Genomic DNA, 21,967 nt, shown 5'->3' on the forward strand with positions numbered 1-21,967 from the left:
GGCACGCCGGCGGGGACCGGGCACGCCGGCGGGGACCGGGCACACCGGCAGGTGAGGGTATTCACTGAAAACAGGGATGAAGCAAACAGTGCAAATTCAGTCCTAACACCTCAACCCTCTCTCCTCCTCCACGCGGCACACCAGCAGCTGGGCTTTCGCCGCAGTCAGGGGGCCGAAACTCCTCTCCAGGGAATCTGACCAGCTCGGGAAGACAGGGTCACAGCGCGCCCCAACCCACCGTGCAGCATGCAGGGGACACGCTCCACGCAGACGCACAGGGCTTCCGATCTACGCGAGTCTCCGGGTTGTAAATACAACCAAGGTTACCAGGCCTGAGAAAAGCCCCAACCAGAAAACAGAAGCCGATGGAGAAGGAAGAGGAGATTCCCCAGGAAGAGGAAAACGTCCAGGACATTTCACACACGCAGGGAGTGGAGGGAGGTCACGGACGTGATTCCAGCCCCGACTCAGGATGGGAAGAACCCCAGGAGGCCCAGCGCGCGGTACAGGAGCCCCGAGCCTTCCTGGGGAAATGGACGCGGAGCCTCCAGGAGAGGGACCGGGCTGCAGGGCTCCGACAGCAGAGCTCCGGGGAAGGGGCAGTCTCTCCTGAACCCAGCGTGAGGCCTCCGCCTCGCCTCCCCTCGGCCACCAGGACGTCGCGGAAGGACAGAGGGGGGCTGCAGAGGGCCGCGCCTGTACCCAAAGGGGGCGTGGCCCAGGAAAGGAGGCGAGGGGACACCGGGCGCAGGAGCCGGCAGGGAGCAGCAGAGCGGAAGGGACGCCCCAGGAGGACGGTGAGGGGCATTCCCAAGGGGACACCAAGCAGGTCAGAGGGGCTGGAAGTGATTTCCTCCAGAGGACGAGCCGACAGAAGTTCGAACACTTCCGAATCCACTGAAAGGACCTCCGATTGCTGACCAGGAACGTGCAGCTTATCGGTGATAACAGAAAACCCAGCAAGTTAGAAGCAATACAATGGCCTCAGGAAAAAGCAAGCCGGGCAGGCAAAGGAAGGTCAGCGTTCGGTCCGCTGTTCACGGGCTGCAGCCCGGGCTGCGCATCTCCGGTCAACCGAAGACACTAATACTGGGGGATCGGGAGGGAACCCACTGTGGCTGGGTAGGTGGGCGGGGTGTGGGAAGAGTTTCAGTCTCGTTTTCCACAGCAGGAAATCAGCACATGGTGTCCGAAACAATAACCAAGACAGAAATCTCGTCTCCACGAACTCGTGAAGGAAACTGATCGGTATCTCACTAGGGGAGGCAAAATCTCCACCAAGCCAAATGTGTTCAACATTCTACGGTAAAAAATCAGCTAAGAGTTTCTTAGAAGATATTCAAACCCTGAAACCACCTCAAAACGGAATTCTGGAAAACTAAACTCACACATTACTTAAGATGTGAGTATGAAGAGCAAACTTTGAACACGTATCCCACACAGGGCGCTGCTACAAAGCAGCCATTTAAACACTTCTCTGCTAAGACATTTTAATTGAAGTTACAGCACAACAATTTGTGAGGAGGACAGAGAATTCAGAGCCAGCTGAAACCCAGCAATAATGTACAACCCTCATTCTGAATCAGAAGAGGTGACGTAATATACCGAAGGTCATGCATCTAATGTTTTTTAGTACAGTTTTACAGAGAATTTAATTATACCTTTAAAGGACACCAATTTTAGAATACTATTCCTTTGGTAACTTAAAGATTAGAGTTTACTTTGCTTCCTATAACACCTGGCACAACCCACAGCTTACACGGACATATATTAAGAAACATTATTCATTATAATGTGTTGCTATTTAATGTAGTCTAATAATGTTTTAATTCACATACCTTCATATACAGCAGAGCAGAGACACAGTGTTTGTAGTTTAATAGGCTCGTTAATAACATCACATCTCACACTGGGCGCACATTTCCCCGAACGAGTCATGGGCCCAGGTGCCTCCTCACTTTGTCTTACACTTGCCTGGCCCTTCTAGCAAACAGCAATCGCCATGTCCTACTGTTCACAGGAACACGCATGAATCATACGTGAAGGGTATGACTTATCAGGAGAACGGCGTAGATAAGCGGTGACTGCACCGCACCATACACAACACGTGATGTGTTTGTGATCTGGGAGAAATGGAGGGAGACCAGCAGTCTCCAGGAAAACCACGCTCGCCAGGGGTCCCTGCCCAGGACCAGGAAGGCAACAGCACGATCCCCTCGACAGCAGCAGACGCCCAGAAACCAGGGAACGGGGAGGGCGGGGCACACTGAGCAGGCTCCCGTCCGTTTTCCTCCGTGCACCATTTTAACTGGGTTCATCATTCCTACACGGATCCCCATTCATCACAAGTCTAATCACATTCCTTGAAACACAGCCCCACCAACAAGCAAGAGACAGTAGCTGGGCAATAAAACGCCTGACTGCAGGTCTCTGAATTCACCGGGTCGGGACTGGCTGCGGGAACCATGGTCAAGGCTCCCGGAGCTGCTGGGCCTTCCAGCCTGGACAGGGAAGGCTGGCACGCTGCCCTCACTGCGGGACAGGGACCCACGTGGGCTCCGCGTCACCCAAACGCCTGCGGCGTGGGGGCGTCAGCGAGAGCCAGGGCCCCTCCCCAGAAGGCTGCTCCACCAGAGCCGACGTTCAGAAATGCATACTGCTTTGGATCAGGGCTGGGGGCAGACTGGTGTCAAGGTGTGAATTCGAGTTGTCCTGCTTGTTATATTCTTTAAAGGGCAAAATAGGGCTCAACTAGTCACTGGGGGAATGAAGCCGCTGTTCTGGTGGTGAATGAGATCAGTGGGAAAGTGTCCAGTTTGGGTTTTAAACGAAGAAAAACTGAGTGGACGAGTGGGGTGGTGGCCGCAGGGACGCCGTGGCCTCTGAGTGACATTCAGAAGTGCTCTGAGGCCTTTCCCCTAGAGATCCAGCTTCACAAGGGGCTGCTGGCGAGGAAAACAAAAACACGGGACCCTTATCAGGCCCTTATCAGCTCGGAGACAAGCAGCCTGCTGGGCCAGAGCCTGGGTGGAGACCGGCCCCTCGCCTCAGGCCGGTCGGTGGTTGGAGCTGCACAGGCGGGGCCCTGCCTCTCAGCCCGTCTGCATTCCAGCGTGGTCCCACCAGATCTGTGCCACAGGGCTCTCCCGGGCAGGGGAGGGCAGGGGAGGGCAGAACCCCCACCCAGCAGCACAGGGACGGTGACCGGCGGTGCTCACCGGGGAAGGGACGCCGGTCTCCTCCCCGCCCCCCTCCCAAGGTGCGCGTGGACGACTGCCCACCTCTCGGCGGGAAGAGAGCGAGGACGCCACGCGACCACAGCCAAGGAGGGTTCTCGTACTGGGAAATCTGTGAACACTCCTGACTGTACACAACTACTGTGCAACTTAGAAAACACTTCTGGTTGTCTGCTATATTTACAGAATAACAATACTTTATAGTGATTTTAGGAGGCTTCTGATGAAACAAAAATCTTGGTTTGTATTTTAGGATTGCAAAAACTAAGTTAAAGGATAAAAGGAGTGTCAGAGCTCGGAAAGGGGACGTTTTCTCACAAATGTGACAACCAGGTCCCAAGTCTATACACATAAACACCTTAAATAATGTGACTCATTCATATAAACCAAATGCCACTTAGGTGAACATGTTGTCAAAGATTCAAACTCTTTAAAAAGGCAATAAAGTCTGAATTATAGCTTCATTCCTGAAATATACCCAGTGGCCATACGACACACTATTGGAACAAACCGCTGAACTTAGATCACCACTACTTCATTTGGAATGTAGCATCGCATTCTGGTCAACATCAGTGGGTGGAACTGGTCAGGAAATGGTTAAGTTAACTTTATACACTCTTCTATTATTTAAATGGTCATGAGTACTAATTACTTTTTAATTCAAATGATTAAAAATATTTTTACAAGACCAAGACCAAAACTAAAGTTTTCTTTAATCTTCACCCAAGGATATGTTTATTGATTTGAGAGAGAGAGAGAGAAACATCAGTGTGAGAGAGAAAGCAATTGGTTGCCCCCGTTCATGCAACGACGGGACTCGAACCCACAACCTAGATGCGTGCCCTGACTGGGAATAAAACCTGCGACCCTTTGGTGTAGGAGACAACGCTCCAACCAGCTGAGCTACCTGGCCAGGGCAGAAAGTAAAGTTTTGAAAAAATTAAGAAATCACGTACCTGAATGATGACTTCATTAAGTTGCTCCAGAGACTCCTGGTTGCCCCGACTGTTCCCGAGAAGCGAAGCCACGGTGGGCCTGGGCCCGGGCTCCGTGTTCCCCTTATCCCGAAGCCGCCGCTTTGCCTCTTCGGTCAAGAGGACAGAGAGGAACTGCAGGCTGGCAGTGCAGAGGGCGGGGCAGGTGGCAGACAAACCCACACACCTGCAGAACATATCTGGAAGAGAGGGTTACCCCTATGTAAATGTAGGAACATTTCCTTAAAAAAAAACAGTGAATCACACTGACATATTTTTAATGAAGTAAAGCAATCAGTAGCTCAAGTATCACAAGAATAACTTTAATATTTAAAAATAATTTAAACAGTACTAAGACAACATAGTGAATCAAGAAATCTATTTAATTTTCATTTCGTTCTATTTATGTTTTATTTTTTTACAGGTCTGAGTGTAAATGCACACACACTTGACATCTGCTGAGACCCAGACGGAGAGGGTTAGGGAGAGATGACTACCGATCTCCTTGGGATCTACTGGAACCCACAAAATCAGGTTCTTAACTTTTAAATTTTTATTTCATTGCTAATCTAAAAAATGTTGCTGCAACTGTACTCTGAATTGTCTAGATTGTCACCTTAGAAGTGTGACTGGGTTTCCGCTTTCAGACATGAGGGTGCCAGACAGTTCTTAGTAGACTGGCGTGGGCATTGGCACGGCGCGGGCATTGGCACGGCGCGGGCACCAACCCTCGCGGCAGCTCGAAAGAGCAGGTGAGCCGATCTGCCAACAGCCGCGGGGCAGCAGGCGGACCAGCCCCAGAGTCCACACTGACCGGTCATGGTTCACATCCTGCTGTGGGCACTGACTGATTTAATCGGAACTTTCACTACATTAATTGTATTATTTTGATAACAATGGGTTGTAAATTTGTCTTAGTTTTATATTATTTTGAATTCATACTTGTGTAAGAGTTATAACCATGAGAATTTCTACCTAGATTTAGGTTATAGAAATTCTTATGTTCTTAAGTAACATAATTTAGTCAGCAATGGGGTTTCATGAGAAACATGCTCATGTAAATAATGTCTAAATATTGGTCAAGTTTGAAAGTTTGAGCCAAGATTGTTATAGACAACTTAAGTTACTGAGCGACCAGAAGATATTTTAAATGCATATGCATATGTGGGATAGAAAATAGACAAACAACAAAAACTCCATGGCAAGGAATACCAAGGACCATTTTTATTCATTATGATTTCACTGACATCACTATTATCAAAGCTAACGGTTTATGCAGATTATTCTTTATTAGCACCATTATTATATAAAACTGCGCGTCTGTAGAAAGACTTTGAATTTCATGTCTTTATTTTAGCACTAGGGAAAGAGTGTCAGATCAACAGGCTTAAATCAGGGGCCGGCACACTTTTTTCTGCGAAGGCTCAGAGAGTGAATGAATACTTCAGGCTTCGAGGGTCACAGGCCTTTGCCATGGAGGTATGACCGCAGCCTGGGCAGGCGGGGTGAGGTCGCTGCAGCCCCGGCCCAGGAAACGTGTATTCACCCATCAGGAGAGGGCCCGCCTACCTGTACCAGCTGGCTTAGGGCCCCGTGAGACCCCGAAAGCCCCTTGCTTTGCGGTGCTGGTGATTCAGGTGGTAAACCCCATGGATGCGGAAGAAAATCTCAATCTCAATCCCTCAATCTCTTCCAATGTTTCTCTCTCTTGACAAAATATGATCTCTAAATGGACCCTATTCCCGCAGGGTAAACTCAGAACGCCTATGTCCAGGCACCTGACAGTTCCCTTGCTTGTGAACTTGTATTTCCCCGTACATCTTACTCCGAAACTATACTCTGTTACAAAATACAGCATACATTTCATTTTATAGAAATGATAAAATAAAATGTGAAAAAAAGTCAATTAAATTAGTGATAACTTGGAAATTTAAATTCAATTTTGAATACATTTAAACTGGTTATTTTTTTTTTTTTCTCTTTATTGATTTTAGAGAAAAAGAAAGGGAGACTGAGCCCTGGCCAGTTTGGCTCAGCAGTTAGAGTGTCGGCCTGCGGTCCGGAGATACCCAGGTTCGGTTCCCGCTAAGGGCATGTACTTCGGTTGCAGTTTGTCCCCGGCCCTGGTTGGTCGTGCGGGTGGCAGCCACTCGATGTGTCCCTTCACGTCGATGTTTCTCTCTCTCTCTCCCTTCCTCTCTCTCCCTCCCATTCTATCTGTACAAAAAATGGAAAAATACCCTCGGGTGAGGATTAAAAAAAAAAAGAAAGAAAGGGAGACTGAGAGAGAGATAGAAACATTGACTGGCCGCCTCCTGCATGCCCCCCCCTGGGGATCAGGCCCACAACCTGGGCATATGCCCTGACCGGGAATCAAACCGGCGGCCTCTTAGTGCAGAGTAGACGCTCAACCACTGAGCCACAACGGGCTGGGCTAAATTGGTTATTTTTTAAAAGTAACATAAATGTTTCTTAGAAGCATTTATGTAAAAAAGGCTTCTTCTGGCTTTGCTAAAATGCAGAAGAGACTTTATGAAAAATTTGTTAAAAATAATCATTTTACTCTGGTAGGCAACTTACATGGAAAACATAAAGTAACTGCACTACACCTTACGTCTCTGTGCCAGAGGAGACCTAACGTCCACGGGGCCACGCACACAGGGTGCTCTCCGCACAGATCCCCGCGTGCAGGGAGCGTGTGCACGTGAGCCAACAGACCACACCAACCCCAGAAACTCACTCCTTGTTCTGTGTTCGTGTCCTATGTATCTCCGTAACGCCACATGCTTTTCTGGTCCCCGACATGTGTTCCAGTGTTTCTCAGGCACACCCTTGGGCCCCCCAACGGCCCCGCAGAGGTCTTGAAGCAAACCTGGTGTTGCTCTCAGGTGCCATGTCTCACTTCCTTCCAGAGAACACGGACTGTACGAGCTCGCACACGTGTGTCTGAGCACACCCCCAGCCAGGGCCCGCGTCCACTTACCGACCGCCCCGGCCCAGCGCTCGGCCAGACCCGCACTGATGGCCGGCAGCGAGGCAGCCCCCGCCTTCCTCAGGAGTGTGGCCAGGAGGCCGAGTAGATGTGTCCACGTCTGGTGAAACGCCGATGTTAGCTCTGCATCTATCCAGTCGGTCAAAACAGGACAAAGGAAAAGAGCCCTTTAAAATACAAAACTCCCCACTTCGTTACACTTACAGGAAGAGGGATGCCCTCGTCAAACAGACAAACGTATTCAGCATGAGTTCACTTCAACTGATTTCTCTTTGTGTTGTTTTGTAAACATCCCTCTCCTCCACCTTCCTACACACACATCTTCTCTTCGACAGCCAGCAGGAAGTGTGGCAAACTGAGTAAGTACTTACTGGGCACATTGTAAACACAAGTCGTCGTCTGTGCTACTTCTATCAAAGTAAAGGTCTCCTGTTTCCTTTTTCCCTCTAGCAGCTTTGTGTAGGGGCGAAAGGGGGAACAATGTACCAAAGTCATGGCAAAGAAGAGAATTTCTTTGGAGAAGCAGACTATTAATTGACCCACAAGGAAAGCGATGATACAGAAGAGAATCGCGCTCTGCCTATGGCTGACCACGTCCCAGTGAACCCTATGGGGTAAGGGCAGCTCGTCCCTTCTCTCTACTTGGCACGTGAGAGGAACCGGAGGGCAGCCGCTATCTTAGGATTGTATGCTCTGCCCGCATCTGCCTGCTCTGCCCGCATCTGCCTGCTCTGCCCACATCTGCCTGCTCTGCTCTCTGCCTGCTCTGCCCGCATCTGCCTGCTCTGCCCACATCTGCCTGCTCTGCTCTCTGCCTGCTCTGCCCGCATCTGCCTGCTCTGCCCGCATCTGCCTGCTCTGCCTGCATCTGCCTGCTCTGCTGTCTGCCTGCTCTGCCCGCATCTGCCTGCTCTGCCCACATCTGCCTGCTCTGCTGTCTGCCTGCTCTGCCCGCATCTGCCTGCTCTGCCCGCATCTGCCTGCTCTGCCCGCATCTGCCTGCTCTGCCCGCATCTGCCTGCTCTGCCCGCATCTGCCTGCTCTGCTCTCTGCCTGCTCTGCCCGCATCTGCCTGCTCTGCCCGCATCTGCCTGCTCTGCTCTCTGCCTGCTCTGCCCACATCTGCCTGCTCTGCTCTCTGCCTGCTCTGCCCACATCTGCCTGCTCTGCTCTCTGCCTGCTCTGCCCACATCTGCCTGCTCTGCCCGCATCTGCCTGCTCTGCCCTCTGCCTGCTCTGCCTGCATCTGCCTGCTCTGCTCTCTGCCTGCTCTGCCCGCATCTGCCTGCTCTGCCCGCATCTGCCTGCTTGCTCTCTGCCTGCTCTGCCCACATCTGCCTGCTCTGCTCTCTGCCTGCTCTGCCCACATCTGCCTGCTCTGCTCTCTGCCTGCTCTGCCCACATCTGCCTGCTCTGCCCGCATCTGCCTGCTCTGCCCTCTGCCTGCTCTGCCCACATCTGCCTGCTCTGCTCTCTGCCTGCTCTGCTCTCTGCCTGCTCTGCCCGCATCTGCCTGCTCTGCCCACATCTGCCTGCTCTGCCCGCATCTGCCTGCTCTACTCTCTGCCTGCTCTGCCCCCATCTGCCTGCTCTGCCCACATCTGCCTGCTCTGCCCGCATCTGCCTGCTCTGCTCTCTGCCTGCTCTGCCCACATCTGCCTGCTCTGCTCTCTGCCTGCTCTGCCCGCATCTGCCTGCTCTGCCCGCATCTGCCTGCTCTGCCCACATCTGCTTGCTCTGCCCACGCCAGCAACAGTCTGTGTGGCTGCCGCCTAACCCCACGCAAACCGAGGCCCTCCTGGTGTTCTTCAGCCTCCATCAAGCATCTGAAACAGCACAGCTTCCATGGAGCCTGCATGACCACCCTCAGGGCTTCTCTCTGTGTTACTATCGGCTCCAAAAAGACATGTTTTCTCATCACCAGCCCCATGAAATAGTGATTCCACAAATATTATATTTACTACCTGTATATCTGTACTTTACACATAAAAAGAGTAAGTATAAAGCTTACTGATTTTATTCAATACAGGCTTAAGGGGGCCAAATAAAATATTTAAATTGGAAGTTAAATTAAAAATTAAAAAGCTATTAATCTTTAACTATATAACTATGCTTGCTGAACAACTTTTAATGTAATCATATATTAAAATGTATCAAATGATGCAAAAATTACAAATCATATAAATATATACTAGAAATGTAATCAATTTTATGGAATTATTCAAAAGTTATATTGTTCCAGAAAAAGAATTTAATTTCTTAAAAACTATTTTAGTGAACTTTTAACTTTTGCTAGATATGAGAAAATAACTTCTAATTTAACCACTTACTAGACAGATATACATTCAGATATCACAGACTATTTTCAGCACTTGGCATAATTAATGATGGTTAACTACTTTGATATAATTAAATAACAGTATAAATACTATTCTTCTTTAATTCTCCAAGCCCAAGCCACACAGAAGCCACAGACCCACGAGAAGGCTCAGAGGCCGTGGGCGGCGGCCGGACGGCAGCCCTGAGCCTGTGACTGTGGGACCGAGCGCTGAGTCCCGTGCTCCGCAGCGTCGCTCTGGCCCTGACCCTGCACCTTTCTTGTGCGTCTTCCGTGTGCTCAATCTGCTCTTTCTCAAATGACACCCAAGGAACCCAAGAAGAGAATTAGACACTTGAAGTAAGATTTTATTGGGCGAGTTGAGCTCTGCGGGGCCACAGCTCACGTGAAGCCAGAACTCTGCCCGCTCCTTTCCCCAGAGAGTGGACTCTGCTCCTGGGGCCCAGACCACCCTCTGGAGAGGGCACAGGCTAACCCAGTCAGCGCGGTGAGGACAGCACCGCCACGCGTGGATCCTCAGTCGGGAGTCACTGCGCCTCTCCCACGGGGACGTCAGCATGAGCTGAGGACCGGCTCTGCTGAGCCTCAACTCCCACCCGCCAGCCCCTGAAATCCAAGGGACCAGAAGACATGAACACAGGCAAAGAGAAGTGCCAAGCGGGCGATCGCTCCACCATACGCTGCTTTACATTGGACATGCATTTCACTGTGTGTTAAGGCTGATAATGATCCTACTGTTTTTAACTGTCTCTACTACTAAGTACTTTATTCAACTTTTCATCAGTTTATTTTTCAATCATTTCAGATCCTAGGAAATTTTTGATATTATATGCTACACTTGCTTACACTTCTTACTGCAAATGAGTTATTAGTAGGTCATGTGGACTTAGTCGTCGTTTGTAAAAATAACGAACACCGACAGCTCACAGCACTTGCTCACACTCCACAGAGAACCTCACCCTCACGGACACGGCAGCTCGGGACAGTCCTTTCTCACGCCACAGGCCTCCCCCGCTGGTCTCCAGGCACCTCTCACCACATCCTAGCTACAAACACATGCTAAAAGCTTCCCAGACACTGGCAAAGAGTAGCTGAAATGCAACCTTGAAGTGGTATCTGGTACAGATGTCATTCACGCCACCCCACACCGACACAAGCAAGCTCACCACACAGATCGTCCGTGCATACGGTGAGAACTCTGATGACGTTTGTGATCAGGGGTTTCAGAAGCTCGTCCTGAGTCACAAGGTCAGGATCGACCAGCAGACACGACTGCAGGAGCCTGGACAGAGAGGCCAGGAACTCGAGGAGAAAGGACACCTGTCGGCAACAGAAGACAACACAGACGCGTCACATGGGAAGTCCATCTCGGGACCAAGTGTCCACCTCTCTATGCACTGTAAGTCACTTCTTTGTAAATAAGTTAACAAAAGGCTAATAAACATTAATCACAGTTTTGAAAGACCTTAAGTAAATACATAGCAGACAAAGCATTATTTTTCTCATAAGCATACTGTTAATGGCCACATTAACCAACATCAACTATACTCACAACAAACAAAGCAATATTTATAAAGCCAACTACTGAATTGCATTTACAAAAAGAAAACCTTAGAAAGGTTTATAAATATAATTTTTCAAGTAGCTAAATTGTAGACTCAATATTCTGGGCAAAGCAGAAAGGGGCATTTCAAAGCCATAAAGTTTGTAATTTTGTAAAGAAAGAAAATTTACAAAATACTCTTCAAAGTGCATAACTGGGGGGAAGGGGGGGTAGACTAACAGCCTAGTTATTGCTACAAATAAAATGCAAATTGTTCGACATTTGCCCTCAACTATCCTTGAACACAGAAATACTACTCTTAATTACAAAAGAAAAATTCAAACTTCCCCATTATTACCAATAAGACCATCTCCGGAATGTTGCTTGTAATATTATAAAAAGTATTCACTGACAAAAGCACTCTTTAAAAAAATAATTCCCTGGATATGTAAAAATTAAAGAATAAGCTGTGATGTCGCATTGATCCATTGTCCCCAGGAGATGAGACAGTCCACACAAATCAACTTCAGGTAGGTGTTCTGAAGACACTCTGCACATGTGCGCGCGCGCACACACACACACACACACACACACACACACACTCTCTCTCTCTCCCCCCCCACACTCTGAGGCCACTAACAGCACCTCGAGGGAATATTTCGAGGCTCACACGTGTTGCCCAACGAGCCCGCAGTTAGTGCTGCGAGTTCCGAGCGAGCACCTGCACAGCACAGGCGCCGAGTGGACACGCACAGGTGAGGCCCTGCCTTCGTGGTGCTCACGGCAGCCTGACCGCGTCTGCTCCCACGTTCTGCACCAGCCTCTCTGGCCCTGCTGTTTCTCGGGGAGGCCAAACACAGCCCATTCCAGCCAGCTCCCTCACCTCCTCCAAGTCCCATGTCACCGTCTGAAAGGCCAGCCCTGATCACCTTGTGTGGAGAAATGCTACCCTCCCAGCTGTGACATCACTTCCGGCCCCTGCTTTAGCGTTCTCAGATGTCACTGATGACATCCCCGGGCACACACGGCTTTGCTCTCGATCACGCTTTGTTCACCAGGGAAGATGCGGGGATACAGCAGGCCTCGGGAGGCCCGTCGGCTGCACGGCTGGACAGTGGAGCCCATCACGCCCACACGCACATGACAGGTGGGCCCTGAGCAGGACAGGTGTCCAGAGACGGTGCGCACCGCCCTCTACCCTGTCACAGGGCGTCTGCCTCACTCAGGAAGCTCAGAGAAGGCAACACCAATCAAGAGACACTGGTCTACTCCGCCTGGAATGTCACCCAAATAGATCCCGTAGCAACTTCTCACAAGTCGATGTGGAGGTAACATTGCCATTAGCAACACTCCACACAGAACTGTGAGGCATCCTTTCCATACAGACCCTCAGGACAGGCAAGAACTTAAGCCTATTAATGTGTTCTGATCGGACTGGGTTCTGAGAAGACACAGAACTGTTCACAGTGCCAACCGAGGTGAAAAAGACAGACAGCCTAACTCATGGGGGGAGGGGGTTACACGTCCTTTTCTTCCTGTGCACGCAGACCCCCGGGCCCTGAACAAACAGTGGTCAGAGATGGAACCAGGAGTACAGTCGACGTCTTTAATGCCAGTGCTCTCTCCCACGTCCAAAGACGTCCCGACGGAAACGCCCAGAAACCTACTTCAGATGACCTCGTCACCCACGCGTGACCCCAGCCTGCTCTTCCTCGGGGAGCGGACCCGCAGCGCGGACGCTCCTGGCACACACTCACCTGTGCCCGAGTGTGCTCCACAGGGGACGGCGCAGGCAGCAGGGCCCCGAGCTCCTGGACACACGTCTCGAGGGGGGCAGCATCCGCAACACTGTCAGGGACAGAAACGCCCCCCAGAGGGTGAGCAGGAGCCCAAGGAAAGACTGATAGTCAGACTGGAAGTCTGAACGTAACCTTGAATAGAGTGCAAGGGAGTTTTTATAAAGAAAGTTGATACATGGTTATGAAAGGCTATTTCATAACAGAGGAAAAGATCTTACCAGGTAAGTGTGGGAAGCAAAGAATCCAAAGAAAAATATCTACGGGAACCTCATCAGGCAGCGTGTTACCCCGTTACCCCTGGAGCAGGGCCATCAGGGACCCTCCAGACCAGGGCCTCCCCCGGCTGCCAAGCCAGTGAGTGGATGGCCTCTAATTAGACCTTGAGGTGGCCTGAGTCCAGTACCTAAGGCCTCTCTTACTAAACCATATGGACAGTAAGAAAATCAGAAAAAGTTATGTCAGAAGCTTACTGACATCAGATAAATGAAAGAACCAAATTACAATTTCCCTAAATTTTATGACAATACTTTGTCTCCCATAACAAAACAACTCCAAATGAATGTTTAAATGATTTCTCAACCCATGGACATATTCTGATTTGATTTCTAGGGAGCTAACCCGCAAACTCCTCCGCTTCCAGTCAGAGCGATCAAGGGAACTAAATGCTCCTTGAGTGTGATGGACACAAACAGGGTTAAAGCCTCTGAATTTTACGGAATCAGGATATTCTGACGAGGGGAGCTTAACGGTCAACCCAACAAACCAATACAAGTGCTTTGACAGATGTGAAATGAAAGCTGTCAGGACAATGCTGGCAATTCTGGCAGAGGCCTGCAAAGGATGGAGGTGCGTCCCGGCCGGGAGGCCGCACAGTGAGCCGCGGACACGGCTGCGGGCCGCTCCACCACCCCGCCTCCACCACCCCGTCTCCACCACCCCGCCTCCACCACCTTATCTCCACCACCCCGTCTCCACCACCCCGCCTCCACCACCCCGCCTCCACCACCCCGCCTCCACCACCCCGCCTCCACCACCTTGTCTCCACCACCCTGCCTCCACCACCTTGTCTCCACCACCCCGCCTCCACCACCTTGTCTCCACCACCTTGTCTCCACCACCCCGCCTCCACCACCTTGTCTCCACCACCCCGTCTCCACCACCCCGTCTCCACCACCTTGTCTCCACCACCCCGCCTCCACCACCCCGCCTCCACCACCCCGTCTCCACCACCCCGTCTCCACCACCCCGTCTCCACCACCCCGCCTCCACCACCTTGTCTCCACCACCCCGCCTCCACCACCCCGTCTCCACCACCCCGTCTCCACCACCCCGCCTCCACCACCTTGTCTCCACCACCCCGCCTCCACCACCCCGCCTCCACCACCCCGCCTCCACCACCCCGCCTCCACCACCTTGTCTCCACCACCCCGCCTCCACCACCTTGTCTCCACCACCCTGAGAGCCGCTCCACCACCCTGCCTTCACCACCCCGCCCCCACCACCCCGCCCCCACCACCTTGTCTCCACCACCTTGTCTCCACCACCCCGCCTCCACCACCTTGTCTCCACCACCCCGCCTCCACCACCCCACCTCCACCACCCCGCCTCCACCACCCTGTGGCCCACTCCACCACCCTGCCCTGCCAGGAGCGTCTCTCACCCACAGAGCAGCTGGATGAGCCGAGCCTGCCGGAGGGCGGTTGCTGTGTCCTGTGGCACGGTCACCAGGAGGCTGTCCAGGAGGCTGCACATCGCGGAGAGCAGGGGCGGGGTGACCAGGGCGCAGGGGCGGGGCAGAGGAGCAGAAAGGGACGAGTCACGAGGACGCCGTGGGGATGCTCCTGCAGGCTGACCTAGAACGAAAACCAGTGTAGAAAGTCACCGTCACGTCTACTCCATGGTTATGTGCGAGTCCCAAGTCCTGCCACTCAGAGGGAAGTTCCTGGATGTGCCAGAGAGGGACGGGTGGGGAATTCCCTTCGTGCTCGGCTGATCTCGACCCAGTGGCCAGGGAATCAGACATCGACCTCCACTGTGTGAGTGTGCGGACATACATGTATGCGTGTGGGCACGAGCGTGTGTGTCTGTGTGCGCACGTATACACGTGTCCGTGCACACAAGTACACACGTGTGTGTCTGCCCGGAGTGACAGTGAAGAGCCAAGTCAAGGAGGGCGGCGCTCGGGCTGTCCCCAGCTTTCAGAACCCAGAACACGCACACGGCCCACAATCCCTTTCCTGCACCTCCGGGGCCAGAAGAGTTTCCCAATTCAAAACAGCTTGGGGTTTGGGAAAGCTGCTGAGTACAGAGCCCGGCCAGGTGGGGTGCCGCGGGGCCGACGAGCACCGCGCTGCCCAGTGAGCACCGGCCAGCTCTCCGAGGTCCGTCGGCCCTGCCGCCCGCCGGGGCTTCCCTCGAAGGCTTGCGGGGGGCCTTAAGAAAGCTCACCTGCCTCCAAACCCTCCTTCCGACCCTCACGCCCCGTGTTAAAGAAGCATTGTACTTTAAATTCAGGTTTACAAAAACACAGAGAATTCCCAGATCCCTCCACCAGCTCCCTACATATCAGCCCTTCACCTTTCATGTCGCACCTGCCTATCTCCTTGTGAACTGCTTGTGAGTACAGACATAGTCCCTCCAGCACTGAATTAGCTTCTGGCCAGGGCTTTGTCTCTCATAATCGCAGGACAAGGGCCAGAACCAGGAGGTCAACGATGAAGCAGTGGTACCAGCTCATCTACAGATCTTCTCCAAACTATGCAACTGCCCACAGCACCCTCTATAGCAAAGGACCAAGTTCCTTCCTTACTGGGTCCAGGCTGGGATCACGCCCTGCACTGAGCGACACGTCTCCTGGGCCCTGACCTGAGGCGCTACCGTCTGGCTTGGTGGCTCAGGACCCTGACTCTCGGTGACCAGCTCAGGCCAGTCCGGGCAGGTCGGGTGCTGGTTGTTCCCCCGCGGAGTCTTCAGCACATCCCATGAGGAGGACTGTGCTTCAGAATGGAAGCATAATCTTTGAAAAATGCTTAGGATCAGATTCTCTTTGTTTCCAGGGGACTACCGTGGGCAAGTGTGTTTCCAAGGGAGGGACAAAACGAAGTTAACAGTCATCAGCTCCCCAATTATCTATGCTTAACTAATAAGGAACCATATGGCAATCAGACTATGTTTTGAATGGCAAATTCCCATTTATTAGTTAAAAGTATTTGTTTTGTTACTTTCTGATATATTCATTCTAATTTATTCCATCATGTCCTGTGACATTTCGTTTTGTTCTTATCTACACATTTTGTTCTGGGACTTATTTAATTTTGTTCTTATCTAGACATTTACTTCCAAAATGTCTGGACGACTTGTCACTTTTCTTTCTGAAAGCAGCGTGTCTTCCCAAAGGGTACCTGGGGCCACGAACAGGTCGTGCGAGGCTTCGGGGAGAGACGCAGCGGAGGGCGCCGGCGGCGACAGTCCCGTGCTCCCAGACGAAGGCGTCACCTGTGGACCAGCGAGGAAACATTTATTCCCAATGATCACTCAGCAGTAGACAATGGAGCACATGCGGCACAGTCACAAGAAGGATGTCCTTCAGCAGAGAGCTTACAACATGACCACACCTGCTGGTCTACCTGAACTGCTCTGGTTCAACCCCCAAACCCGTGCTTGTTTGAAAATAATCCTCAAGGAATATTTACTTGATTATATTTAATAATACACATCAATATAAATATGTTACTTATCACCCTGACATCCACATAACAACTGGTCAACTTTAGAATCCCAGGGTCAGCTACTGGGAGCTGGAGTCCATGTGAGACCCCGCGCTACAGGCAGTCCAGGTCCTAGGCCCAAGGTCACACTTTAACCGGGATTCTGAGACCAGTATGACAGCACAAGTCCACCCAAGTCAGAGGACATCCTCAGACAAGCCTCCAGAACGCTGGCCAGGCGTGTTAGCGGGACGTGCTTTCCCACGGACAGACTTCTGCTGCTGGACTGACTCGCCCCTCGCAGGTGGGGCGGGGCGGGCTCGGCTGAGAGTGGAGGACGCCGTCTCGTGTGTGGCCTACCGCACGTGAGGACGAGCCCAGAGGGAGCTGTTCTCCTGCAACAGGAACCCCTAAGTCTGCTCCTGCCGCCCCCTCGGTCAGCCACGTGGCCTCGGAGCTCCAGTCCCGCCCTCCCTCACCCTCACGTCTGCCACGTCCACAGCCTGAGATTAGAACTCACATCCACGCAGCACTACAAATGGAACTGAGTTTTCTGAACGGAGTACACGGACTTCCAGCCTCATCACCTCACTGGTAGGACAGAGGCAATCAAAGCCTGTTAGTGCAGAGACTCTGGTACTTCAAGCCACGGTGCTCAAAGCCCCGCACTGTGCTTACAAACTCTGAGAGAGAATACCTTTCCGTAGATGTGTTTATAAACAGACATGATAACTGAAGACGCTTTTTCAATCCTGCTGCACTGTAACATAAGCAGTTACAACTGTAAGAGAGTCCCTCTGAAACAGTAAAGTCATTTACCTTGTCAAAGTAGAATTTGAATTTAAAGACATTTTCTCATCTTATAAAGAAAATGCCTCACACGTTCTGCATTACACAAAGAAGTTTGTTCTCTGAATACTTTCCTCTTTCATCAAATGCAGCACTGGTGACTAAAAACTGATTTTTTTAATTAAAAGAGAACAAAGGAATAAAATGCAGGTTTGTGGTATGAAAAAAGACAGGGTGCAAATCTACTAACATTTTTAAAACATGGCAAAGTGAGGCACAGAAGTTTCGAAGGGACTTGAGGGTCCACGTGTCCATTTTTACCAGGGACCCTTAGTCCACAGGCCCAAGGGCAGGAACACTGGGACGCTTCACAGTCTGCAATCAGCAATTCTGGCCAAGGTACAGCTGGAGCCTGAAATCACTGTACCTGTGTAGGCTCGTGATTCAAATGGATCGCGTACGGTGTACAGAGAGAGCTCGGGAAAACCCACTGAAGGAAGCAGCAGAAGGACCTGCAAGAGTCTGGCCTGTCCCCTAGGCTCTCTCACTCGCATACAGGACCATCGCAGACCAGGACACGGCCACGGGTCCCATGCCGCACCGCACTGACGGAAGACAGCGGACATCCCAGAGCTTGGCTACTCCGCCCCTGTGCTCTGCGATGCTCGGGCAAACCCTCACCTTCTCTAGGACGCTGCTCCTTTGGCTGTGCAAGGGCACCACCGCCAAGTGGTAGCATTTAGCAGCTGAGCGTGGGCAGCAGCACACAGCAAACGAGCGTGTCCTCATCAGGCCCCCGCAGGCCGAGAGGTTCACTCTCTCCACACATCAAGTTTTGTTATATATATAAAAAAAGATTTTTGCCAAAATTAAGAAAACATGTTTTAGTACAAATATAAAATAAGGCGCCCAAACCCATTTTACTTATTTCAGTGATAGTTCCCTGATTAATAAAATTGCTGAAATCTAGTTCAAAATGTTTTCCGTCAGTTTCTTTAAATGTCTGCACTTCATAGAAATGGCTATAGCTTTCTAATGAGTATGGAAAACTTCAAACACATCAAAATGAGCACAAAACACAGAAAAACCCACAACAAATATGATCTGCTCTTCCTAATAATTTCTAAAAGCACATTATTTATAGCTAGTAGGCGCCTTGCACAGAGAACACACGCTTTACAGTCACCCGCCACTGCAGTCATCCCACTGTCAGATAGGAAGTCCTTGTTAGAAAAACTGAGTTATCACTGACCTTCAATAGCTAAGTTGTATTAATAGAATCAAATTTTTATATATAAAAATAACCCCGCACTTGTTAATTTTCATTGTACACAGCCCAGTGGCCCAAATTACTAATACTCAGAAACTAGAATCTCTTATTTTCCTTCTCGCTGAAACATGCAGGTTCTGCGATCCTGGGTAATCTACGGGGGGTTGGAATTAATTTAAACAAAGAACACCATTCTCGTTTTGTCTCTCTACTGTCACGAAAACTGCCGTCTCCCCCAGCTTGCCAGGTCTCCATGCAGGGCGGGGACACCCTGCCACTGACCCCCCGTCCAAACGCCCACAGCGAGGTCCTCGGCCTGCTCTCCATCTGGGCAGGACCCTTCCACTGTCACCCAACAAGTGCGAAGCCCGCTGCTCTGCCGACCGGAGATCTCACCCGTTTCCCTCTGCTGAAATACCTGGCTGTATCTTCACAGCTATCACGTCTTCTTTCTTCACATCCAGAAAAGGGCTCGGCTCTCTTGGCTAACCCGTCTAAAATCTCTCAGCAGCTTTTCATACCGTATCTTTCCCCGTGTTTTAAAAATGTGAGTAGGTTTGTATCCTGTCTTTTCTCGTAATACAATCCTCATTTTCTTCCACTGTTCTCTTCTACATTTTTTTTTTAAAGACCAAATTCTGGTCATAAAGCTCTTGCAACATGCTGGTATGTACTAAACATAAACACTTATCTAGTTTGGATATTTCTGAGGACTAGAAACATGATTTCAGGATAAAAACAACCACTGCCTGGGGACAGGGACGGAATCGGACAGAAGCCACCTCTGAACAGGCTTGTTCTCCAGGGCAGCACCCCGAGGGGAAGCGACACCCTTACTCAACGTGCGTTTTACCAAACAGACAAGTCCCGCTCCCCCCGCACCACAGGCTGAACTGACGTCTGGTGGGTCACACCCCTCAGCCCCTCACGTGGGGTTATCAGCACCGAATGGACGGAATGATCCGACCCAAGAGAGAAAGCTTTCCTTGAAAGACAACATGGAAAAACAAAAAAACAACCAACAAACTGCATCTTTTGTTAAATTGGCGAGATATTTCCAACTAAATAATTATATAACCAGATAAACTCATTAGCGAGATTTACATCCATGCAACTAATACTCGTTTGTAATTTCAACGGTTCCTTATTCCTGAGAAAGCTTTAGGTGGTCTAAGTACTGAGAGCTTAGGTCTAAAGTAATACTGATATAATCAATAAACTCTCCAGATTTTTCTGTTGGGACAAAGATCTTAGCATGGTCAGGAAAACTGACAATTAGCAGAATTGGGGTACGAACACTACTTCCGTGAATAAAAGTCCCCAGTTTGGTAAATAAAAGCCACCAATGCCCAAACTCTTCTGTTTGGAATTCAAAAAAAAAGAAAGAAAGGAGTTGACTGTAAAAATACTAACAGATAATACTAGTCTTTGGAGAAACTCCGGGAAATAAATTTCACACAGGACTATACATAAAAATTCTTTTAAAACATTTCCTTGGAACATGTTTCTCAAAGTGTGTGTGACATCCTCACACAAACAAGTTAAAGGTTTGTACATGAACAGAGGTGCTTCCATTTTAATAACTATTAAACAAATAACATATTTCCAAAGTTTTTCTCGGAAAATCTAGTATCCTAATCTGTAAGATTTATATATTACTATAAAATTGAGAAATGCAAACATTTGATTTGCCTTTTTTTTTATGCCTACGACTTTTTTGTATACAACTCGATATCTACAAAATAGCTAAGACAGTTCAAAGTTAATCAGAGTAATCATTATTTACCAGGTACCCACTATGAGCAAAGAACTAAAAAAATGTACAAAGATTTCCAGGTTAGTCGAAAGCCCTTCAAACAAACAGGGTAACCAAAGAAGAATTTACTTTTATGCACATATTACTGCTGCCCATCTGTGAACTAAATTAACTCTTTTTGCACTTAATCATATGTTTTCTCATCTCGAGACAGAGACACGCCCTGTTTCTAGCTGGGCAGGAAAGCATGCCATCTAGTGGGACCAGGGTTATTGTTCCACTTTTCCAAACAGTCGTCCCCGCCACTTCGCACCTCGACTTTCACGCTTACTCTATCACGGTTTCTAAATAGATTCATTACAAAGTTGACGGAGACAGTGAAAATGATACCGCGTGCTCGGCTGTCTGAGTCAATTATACACCGTGTATTACAATTAAGATTAAAATTACTGTGCGTGTGGACTGGAGGCCTACGGATTCGAGCGCCCAGGGATCCTTCAACGCCAGGTGCACCCGCTCGAGCCTGGAACGGATTCACCGCGATAAACAAGGGACGACTGTACAGGTTCAATTAACACTAAAAATCAACTCTTCTCTTTTCAGTCTAGAAAAAAATGAGACTCTTAAAACTGGAGCGAAAAGTACAGCGTCCGGAGAAGCCGCAGCGGCCCCGATGAGCACTGTGTGAGAGCCCATGGCACACGTCTGCTCCTGGGAGCACGGGGGCAGGCGCCTCGGCCGTCCCCGGTCCTACCACAGTCACTGTTCCCAAAGCACCTGACAATCAAGCGTGACACCTTCCAGTTGAGAATAAATGATTCTGTATGCTTGTAAAACAAACGAAACCTAGATCTCAGTTATTATTTAGAAATACTTAGTGTGTCAAACTTTTTAGAACAGAGAGACTTGAACGAAAATAGGAAAAAAAGGCAGGCAGGCAGGCAGGCAGGCGTCCATGAATTTCGGGTATTTCGTGTAATCAAGACGAGCTTCTGCCTGAGGCGGTGTGTGGAAACCTGTTCATCAGGACCACCTGGAATCACTGGACTGGTCCACTGCGTCCAAACCGCCTTGCCCTCAAGCAATGTCAGGGTAATCAGGCATTATCCGTCAGCTGGGGGCTGCTCTCTTCTAACTACTACTGTAAACATTTTAGGGCTCTGGTACCATCACAGAGACAGGAGGGTGAAAACCCATCGGAAAGGACATTCAGTGTAGTGACAAGAGCGGGCAGACCCCCTTCTGCTCAGACAGCGCTGCAAGTAGATCCCAGCCGCTGTGATCAAACAAGACCATACACTTCCTACCAGACTCTCCACTATGCAAAGTCACCGTTTCAGAGACTGCAGGAAGCACGTAGGATTCTGTGCAAGTACCATCGTTTCCGAGGTGGAGAGAGAGCTGGGGTCTCGATCCTGATTGGACATTCCAGACGGGGCCTTCCAAAGCTTCAGTGAGTCATCCAGCCCTGCGACAAGAGGAAACTGTCAACACGAATAGTCTCCTGGGTACTGTAACAATTCACAGAAAAACAGTCATCACATGAAATCAATCAAGAACTAA

At 50.1% G+C, this 21,967-nt stretch overlaps 1 protein-coding gene across 1 annotated transcript in view; it reads right to left on the bottom strand.

The window, feature by feature from the left end:
* RTTN (rotatin) overlaps positions 1 to 21,967 on the bottom strand; it is a 105,987-nt gene that overhangs the window by 15,124 nt on the left and 68,896 nt on the right. Inside the window, exons 32-38 of the mRNA XM_036244541.1 lie at positions 21,781 to 21,872; positions 16,284 to 16,377; positions 14,543 to 14,735; positions 12,841 to 12,931; positions 10,707 to 10,860; positions 7,194 to 7,331; positions 4,193 to 4,410 (exon numbers count right to left, since the gene is read on the bottom strand). Coding sequence (XP_036100434.1) covers positions 4,193 to 4,410; positions 7,194 to 7,331; positions 10,707 to 10,860; positions 12,841 to 12,931; positions 14,543 to 14,735; positions 16,284 to 16,377; positions 21,781 to 21,872 — 980 coding nt within the window. The remainder of the gene's footprint in view (positions 1 to 4,192; positions 4,411 to 7,193; positions 7,332 to 10,706; positions 10,861 to 12,840; positions 12,932 to 14,542; positions 14,736 to 16,283; positions 16,378 to 21,780; positions 21,873 to 21,967) is intronic.

The sequence above is a fragment of the Molossus molossus genome, unplaced genomic scaffold (genome assembly GCF_014108415.1).
Source record: "Molossus molossus isolate mMolMol1 unplaced genomic scaffold, mMolMol1.p scaffold_m16_p_6, whole genome shotgun sequence".
Classification (NCBI taxonomy): Eukaryota; Metazoa; Chordata; class Mammalia; order Chiroptera; family Molossidae; genus Molossus; species Molossus molossus.